Source organism: Nanorana parkeri, unplaced genomic scaffold, assembly GCF_000935625.1.
Source record: "Nanorana parkeri isolate BGI_ZX_2015 unplaced genomic scaffold, ASM93562v1 scaffold16, whole genome shotgun sequence".
Lineage (NCBI taxonomy): Eukaryota > Metazoa > Chordata > Amphibia > Anura > Dicroglossidae > Nanorana > Nanorana parkeri.
In genome coordinates, this window is record NW_017306284.1 from 1820794 (window position 1) to 1829766 (window position 8973).

Below are 8973 nucleotides of genomic sequence, written 5' to 3' on the forward strand. Positions count from 1 at the left end.
CCCTGCTAACATGAATGGGTTAAATGATCCGTAGTACAACAACATGTTATGTACTATGGATCATGATTTAACCTATTCATGTTAGCAGGGGATAATTGTAAAACTCTATTACTGCAGTGTACTGGATGTATGTGCTGTATATGTATTATGGATCATGATTTAACCTATTCATGTTAGCAGGGCAGAATTGTGAGCGCCTCCCACAAGCTGAGCACCGAGATGCGATGCAGCGATCCTGCCCAGCGCCGACTACGAGAGGCACCGCGTGAGGCAACGAGTGAAACTGTGAGTGAGGGAAGCTGGGATGGGGCTGGCTGTAAATCTATTGCTATAGTGTACTGGACGTGTGTAATGTATATGTAGTACATATATACAGCACACACCTCCACTACACTCCAGCAATAGAGTTACAATTCTCCACTGCTAACATGAATAGGTTAAACCATGATCCATAGTACATAACATGTAGTTGTACTATGGATCATTTAAAGTCACCTGTCCCTTTAAGAAAAAGTATCGGTAATTGGTATCGGCAAGTACATGAGGGGGATGTACTTGTACTCGTGCCTGAAAAAGTGGCATCGGGACATCCCTACTTAGGAGTAGGGAGGTACAAGTACTTTCCCTCAGGTACTCGCTGATACCAATTACCAATACTTTTTCTTAAAAGGGACATGCAACACTTTTTTCTAAAACAAAACAGACTAATGATTTTAGGGCAGTTTCTTCATAATTATGATCCATGATTATACTTGTCAAGATACAAAAAATTATTTAAACCAAAACCACATTTGACCGTGCTAAGAAGTGCTTCTAATTGGTCAGCGTGGTCACCTGACTACAGTGAACAGCAGTATGGGGTACAGATAGTACAGCCATACCAGCAGAGGGGAAGGACCGTTCACCAGAAGGCAAGTATAGATGAGGGGAGGGGGAAAGAGTTGGCTAGATTTAAGCAGGTAATTCCATTTTCCCAAATTACTTGTGAAAGTGAATTTACCCTTTAATGTGCATTGTGAGATGTTAGAACTTTATCACTTTTTTTGCATTTCTATTTTGTATTTTTTAAAAATCTTTTTTTTACCCTTTATCACTTTTATTTTTCCATTGAACTTTATTGATATCACACAGGGGCCAACAACCGCTATGCGATATCATTCGGAGGTGACAGGCTCTTTGTGAGCCTGCCGTCCAATACAGAAGACACAGCACAATGCTGTGCTGTATCATTTGTACAGCTCCGTTTGTGACAGCTGACACAGGAAGCGCTGTGAATACACTGCGCCTGTGTCGCTGATCACAGAGCAGAGCGGAGAAGGGACATTCTCTGCTCTACCCTACGCTCTCGATCCTGATCTGCTTTGCTGTGGTCCCGGGTCCCCCAGAAGAGCGGGGTAGCCCGAAAAAAGCACGGCGGGGAGGGGGCGGACCATGGACACACACACAAGCAGGCTGCTGTACAAGCAGCCTGGACCTATTTAAACATTTAAAGCACCAGCATGAGCGCTTTGTATCGGGGCATTTTCACGAGTACAAGTACTCATGAAAATGCCCTGTATCGGCTCCGATACCTATAATAGTCTCGGGACATCCCTATTGGGAGACATTTACATCTAGGTCCCGGAAAACCAAAAGGATCAGAGGTCTGTTTTGCCGGATCGGGGGCAATCTAATGTAAACATATGCATGTCCATTTACCTCCGATTCCCCATAGACACACATGGGGTCCGACAGGAAACAAAATGTACAGACACGTATGTCACAGCGTTACTGCTCCTCACTCTCCTCTCCTGCTGTGATCAAAGAGGATCCGTTGACGGATCCTCTCCTGATACGCTCATCTGGAAGGGGCCTTAGCCCCACATACTGGTAACAGGTCGTTTAAAGGGTCTGCAGTGATATTTATCATTAGGGTTTCTGGAGTGGTTTCCAGTCGTAAATTATTTGTGCAATTAATTTAATCTCAGAAGATGATTATGCCGAATCGACAGATATCATTCAGGAGTGTGGATTTTTTTTTTTTTAAAACTACTTGTCCAAGGGCTAAAGCGGGGGCCGAATCTACTTGTCCCTCATGACAATCTACCTGTCCCAATACAAAAAAATTGTTTTAATCAAAACGATGCACCGATATGTTTTTGGGTATCGAACACGAGCAATGATTCTGTGTGCCACCGAAGCCGACTCCATGTTGTTTTGCGGGCTTGATCGTGATTGGCCAGGAAACCGGCTTCCCAGTCAATCTGCATTGAGCCAGCCAATCAGGAAACGAGGCGGTGAATAATGGCCTGATTGGCCGGAAAGCCGGCTTCCCAGCCAATTTAGGAAATCGGGGTGGGTCATTAGTCGCTGCCCTGCTTTCTGATTGCACGGGAAGCTGGCTCCATGTTCCCATACGGCACTGCCGGTTAGAGGAAATCTTCCGCTGACCAGAAGTTCCAGTAATGGGGAAGGTATTGGAGCATTTGGGCGAGTACAAGTACTTGCCCAAATATTCTGTATTGGTGCATCCCTAATCAAAACTGTATTTGAATGTGCTAAATAGTGCTTCTCATTGGTCAGCGTGGTCACCTGACCACGCTGACCAATGAGTGCTTGAAATTTGCCAGCAAAATTCATAGGGCTGGACTGCAAAGGCGGAGGGTAAGGACTGTTCAGCGAAAAGTAAGTATAGCCGGGGGATTTGATTGGGTAATTCCATTTTCCCATATTACTTGGGAAAGTGAGCTTGCTCTTTAAAAAGGAGATCTATGAGGTGAGTTATTTTCACTCAGCCTCATAGTTCGAGCCGACGTGTGACAATGAAACTGTCACAGGTCGGCTCTATAGATCAGGAAATGAGGGAACACGTACCGTCGCTCGCTCACTTCTTGATCCTGCCCCTGCAGAGAGCCGTAACTGTCACTCACGGCTCCCTGCAGGGATCCCCCCTTCCTGCTCCAATCCTCCAGCACTGACTGGAGGAACGAACGGGGGAGGGGGCGGGTACAGCTGGCTCTGCCTCTAGATAGGCAGAGCCAGCTGTCAATCATGCAGCTGGGTGGATCTCGATGTCAGGATCCGTGTTGGCTGCGGCGGTCTAAGTATACTGAGCTTTGAGTCACCGGACGCTTGTTTATGTCCACCCATGACCCTTAGGGGAACAACACCAACCCCATAGTTCTCCTTTAATGCACATTGTGCGTGTAGGAGAGTTCTGCTGCTTGGCTACCACAATATGGCACACAGTGGAATGTCGGTAGCACTCAACGCACACGCACAATGTCCTATGCATGCATTTATTTGCATGCAGATGACGGTGGCAGCGGGGTTGGTTTCAACTTTTTTTTTACTTTATCACTTTTATTTTTATATAATTTATTATTTTTTTTATAACTAAATTTTTTTTTAAATGTATTATTTTTTTCCCCCACTTAATTTTATTCCCATCACATAGGGCTTAACAACTCCTATGTGATAGTTTGGAGGTGACAGGTTCTCTCTATGGAACCTGCCCTCCAACACAGAACTGATGTTCTGTGCAGTTCCTGACGGCTGAGACAGGTGGCGCTGTGATCACAGCGTCACGGTCTCAGTGATTCCACAGAGCAGACGAAAAACATCAGTTGGATGGCTCTATGGTCAGCTCGTGTGCCATGGTCACGGCGGTGGTGAACGCACACAATCGCCGCCGATCCTTTCATACAAGTGATCTAATTAGATCACTTGTATAAAAGCGAGCGGCGGTCCCAGCCTGTACATTTAGCTCTGCTAAAAAACTGCATGTCCCGGGCGTTGGGCGATAGGAATTCCACACCCCTGTCATTGTAAAGACCAATATGTGACCCTCTTTATGAAAGGAAACAATTCCAGGAGCTCCACTGCTAGTCAAAAGTATTCAGTGGTCTGCTACTGTTTGCATTTTAAGCACATGAGGAAGCAATTCAATAAACAGGGGCAGCAATCGAGCTCCTGCAACTTTGGTTCATTCTGGATCCAGGTATTCCGATGAGCATCTTGTATGATCAATAATCGTTAAACATGCGGTCTGACTGGCCACACATTTCCTAGCTCAGACGCTTTGATAAAAAAAGGGACCAGTCATTACTATCATAGCTCAGCTGTTCATGGCCCTTTAAAAAGGAATGCAAAGCTCCAGAAGAACAGTTTACATACATTTGTACTTATTGTCAGCCTGCGTGCCATTTAAAAATACATAAAATAAAGATCAAGTACTTTTCTTATCGTCTCCGCAAGCTACTTCAGCCAAGTAACGGTAGTAGTCTCCCTTCATTTTCAAGTAGAAGACTTTGCTCTCTGCTTGGGATGCATTGGTGATCAAGTATTTGTCCAGAAGACACTGAAAGAGAAACAAATACAACATGTTAAAGGTTAACACTCACAATATGAATACAAAATGTAAACTTTTAGTCCGTTATGAAATCAAATGCCCTTCTCATACCTTTTTACTTTTTTGTAGTCCTGTAAACCCCACAAGTTCCGATTATGAAATACTTTTTTCTTTCAGTAAAAAGTTACTTCCTGTCCCCACACTGCAGTGCCTTGCCATAGCAAAGTAACAGCCACACCCTGCATTCAAAAGCATCCTCGCACAGACAACTGCATATCTACAGCTGAATCAATTGGGCTTGAAAGACCTTTTCCAGTAGAGTGGTTAAGGGTTAAAATATGTTGGGTTTTAACTGCTGTCTGTGTCCCCATTTCCTCTCACTTCCTGTCTTGGGAAAAGCCTTAGGGAAAGGGATGTTGTATTTACCTAGTGAGGTTCCTTGGTCAGTCCATTATGTTAATGAGCCAATTGCAATAGGTAGAGGGCAGGGTGAGTACATGCCACACTTCCCTGTTCTAGCAGGCCAGGTATTGCGGCACCCAGGCTAAAGAAGAATGCATCTACAATAAAAATGTATGTATGGCTGCTTTGGAGTCCTTTCTAGGTGGAGCAGGGCAGACATTGATCTACCATCGGACAGCTTTGCATTCCTTGCCCCAGCATACAGTAAAAGAACGGCAGCTGGTCTGCATGCCAATGGATTCTCAATTGAAATATATGGAGAATCAAAAGACCAATGAACACAAGCAGTTCAGGTCTCAAGACTGTCCCACTATGCTGGAGGTTAGGAGAGATCTCCCTTCAGGGGTTATGAAAGCCAAGGTGGTCATGACAGAAGTAGATCCTGGCCCACTACAAATACACAAGTCAACTTTGGGTTTAGTTGCGCTGCAAAATAAACATTTGTAGGTTGGCATGTACCGAAGTGTGGGTAAGTAGTCGTTGTGCGGTTGCGAGTGATCTTCCCTTAAGGGTTATGAACGGCAAGGAGGTCTTGACAGAACTAGATCCTGACCCACTCCAAAATACACAAGTCGACTTTGGGTGAAGTTGCTCTTCAAGAGCCAACTTTCTAGGATAGCAAGTACTGAAGCGGCGAAGTAGTCATGCTAGCTAGTTACACATGAAGCTTTCCAGCTTTTTATTATATCAGTTTGATCAGATTATCCAGACAAACGAGCACCTCTGATTTTTTAGTACGACCATCCTTTAGGTCATCACTATAATGCACCAAGAAACTGGTGGGCATGAACTCATAACGGACAGGTGCATTAAAAAGGGCTAGTACTGCCAAGCCCAAAACCGGGAACTGGAGCCTCAGATATATTTGGTATTGGCCTTGCAATCAATCTATATATTCAGAAGTATATTTGGGCTTTGAGTGTATGTACCAGAAAATGCAGCGTCTAAGCTAAAACATCACACTGAAATCCAATCTCTTCTCAAGTACAATGTCTACTTTATCCAAGTTTGAAAGCTCCTATAGGCAGAACACAGTAGAACCTTTGTAAGCAGAAGGTATCTTCATTCCATCACAAACCCCAAAACCAAACAAGGGGTTTGGTACCAAATTTAGGATAGTAGGCGGAGAAACGCAAATCAACGTTTTCTGTCCCTTGGGTCAACTGTACATCCAAAGCCACTGGTTTACAGCACAGATACAGGCTAATGGAATCCATTCAGTTTCCATGCACTGTACTGATGATGGCCAACGAATCGGACACTGGTGTATCAGATAAATCTATGAATCTTGGGAGAAACAAGAAGGTATAACCTGACAGGTTATGGTGAGGGGGCCAAAAGGAACTAAAAGTCCTCCAGTGAGAGAGAGTGAGGCACAGCAGAGCCTTCAATCTACAAATTTCACCACAAATCCCCAAAAACAAGGGGTTTATGCCCTAATTTTAGGAGTGGGCGGAGCCAAATTATTCCTTCCTGCCCCCCCAGCCAACTGTACATATAACAAAAACATATTTGCCCATGTTATGTAGATGAGGAAAGGCAGGAGGTATTTTGTAGACCTGGAGGGAAGAACCGACACTTCCTGGCATTTCAGTGCAGAGGAGGCGACATTGTCAGCTCACAACTGATATTGGGAGTGCACTGGACTTATGACAGCTCATGGGCATTTTTTTTTTAAAATCAAATTTAAAGACGCAAAAACATGGGGAAATGCGTGTGCCTTGCCGAGATGTACCGATTTGTTTTAAAAAAAATTTCCAAGACCAAAACAAATTCTGCAGCGGAGACACTGCATGGTAGTAAAAATGGAGGGAATGCATTCAAGCAAGTCAACAAAACTGACCACATAACCAAAATGTAAAATAAATAAAAAACCCACACAATTGCTTACAAATGTGTCCTTGGTAGGAACTGTATTTATTCCAGGCAGATTCTCACTCAAACAACTGCCTATAGCAGTGTGTAATAAATGCCAGTTCTTAGAAGACATTGATATCTCACATTTATACAGTGTATGGGAGCCCTCTTGTACTCCTACACATATAGAAGAATTTGGAAGAAGATTAGGACCCGTGTGTGGCTATGCTTTCACAACATGGCCTGGCTCTCGAAGCTCTGCAGGTCCCAACCTAGGCAAATAGTGCTTCTATTCAGCTGTGATAATGGAATGGTGGGGAAGACAGTACAGATGGTGCACAGATAATAGAGCTCCCACTGACAGATTCTTCATGTTCCCCTATTGAGGGAATTGCTTAAATTTGGATATTAGCCTCTGCAAGCTTCAGAAGCCATCATGCTGATCCATTGGAGTTACTAATCTAGAGCCTGTTTGCAGCAAGTCACACAGTGCGACCTTAAGCAAAGCAGTGAGGATGGAACGATATGAGCTGCCACTGCCTACTCCAGGAGTCCTGATCTACATTTCCTTGCACAAAAGTCACTGACATAGAACAATCATGCAGCCAGTGAAGACCAAGTTTCTGATACGTATACTAGGAGCAGCTGAATGGCTCAGAAGGTATTGGTTCCAGGATCAGGATGACAGCCAAGGAGCTTGTTAAAAAAAAAAAAAGTCAGAAAAGCAAAGCCACATATCTCTAGTCCTGCATGCTCCCTTTATTTTTTTGGCTTTAGTACTTACTCAGTCCCTCAGTTTTAAAGTATGCCAGTCAGGAAACTGGTATTTTCATGAGGATTAGCATGACAGATTACCTACTTCTCCCCAAGATATGTTATTTGACCGTCTGATGATCTGAAAGCAGCCACCCTTTTCTCTGGGGGCAACAGTCATTGAAACCTGTTGGTTGCTCTCTATACACAAATTGAAAATATTAGCAATATATAGAGATGTCAATATTATTGCATTTAAAAAAGGGACGGAAAATTATAGTACGTTTGAGAATAATGTACCAGAACAGGTAAAAAAAAAATGTAACTGAGCAATATTGGTGAAATGCTTTCCCTATGCAAGGTTGTGGCCTAGCTTGGCTTTACACACCCCAGGGAGAACATTCACACATCACTGCAGCAGACTCAAAAGGGCTCTGTGCTGAGTCTTTGGCACAACATGACAAGGGTGTAATGAAATGTTACTTGGGGAGATGCCTTTCATCATGTCAGCAGTGGGCTGGAAACTGCGGGTCATTCCTAACCTGTAGTCCTTCCATGCAAAGATGTGAAGAGTACATTCCGAGGTATCTCTGGGTGAGCTGCACATAGTGTTCTAGTCCAGGAACAGCACTAGGCCGATGTTGTGTTGCCAGGAGGGAGATTTCTCAGGGTTATGAGAAGTCATGAGTAGGAGTTGGCTGTAATGTGATAAATGGAGTAGTACTAGGTCACCTGACACACCCAATGACACATGTCCTCACAGCCAAGCGCTTCAAACAAGATTTCTAAAAGGACTTTGTACTTCGAGGGAAGTAGTCTGTTTAAATAAGACTTCTAGCATATTGCATCAGGTTTGTACTTTGAGTTTCTGTCATCTTGTGCACTATGAAGCAGTCTTCCCTAAGTTACATTCACAGCACAGCAGACGGCATTACAAGAAAAGTAGCAGTTCTGTAGTAACTAGATTTCCTCGCCTTTTTTTTTAATGGTGTAATTTGAAAAGTTAAAGTGCATCTCCAGCACAATTTTTTTTTATTTTGAGGAAGGGTTAGAATTAGGGATGCACGGATACCGGTTTGTCGGTATCGAGTACCAATCTGATTGCCCGAGAAGCTGGCTCCATGTTGCCTGGCCGGCTTGATTGTGCTTGGCCAGGAAACCGGCTTTCTAGCCATTCAGCACTTCGGCCAATCAGGAAGTCCGAGGGCGAGTAATGACCCACCTCCCAGCTTCCTGATTGGCCAATCAGCAAGAAGCCGGCTGTTCGATCAATCAGGAAGCCGGGAGGCGGGTCATTACCCGCTGCCCAGCTTCCTGATGCCACAGAAGCTAGCTCTATGTTCCCCTACAGCACTGCCAGTCAGAGGAAATCTTCCTCTGACCGGAAGTCCTGGTATCGCAGCATATGGGGGGGGGGTATGAGTACTTGCACAAATACTCGGTATTGGCACCAATACTAGTATCGGTGCATCCCTAGTTACAAACTCTGTTTTTACTGCTCCCTGTGGCCCTATTGGGTACATTTACTTCCCGATCCAGTGACAACATTGTCACCAGAGCACGGGAGAGGG

At 44.4% G+C, this 8973-nt stretch overlaps 1 protein-coding gene across 1 annotated transcript in view; it reads right to left on the minus strand.

Annotated features, from left to right (window-relative positions):
- The window catches only part of YWHAZ (tyrosine 3-monooxygenase/tryptophan 5-monooxygenase activation protein zeta), a 41680-nt gene that overhangs the window by 10008 nt on the left and 22699 nt on the right, over positions 1-8973 (minus strand). The window contains exon 3 of the mRNA XM_018559364.1: positions 4216-4339. Coding sequence (XP_018414866.1) covers positions 4216-4339 — 124 coding nt within the window. The remainder of the gene's footprint in view (positions 1-4215; positions 4340-8973) is intronic.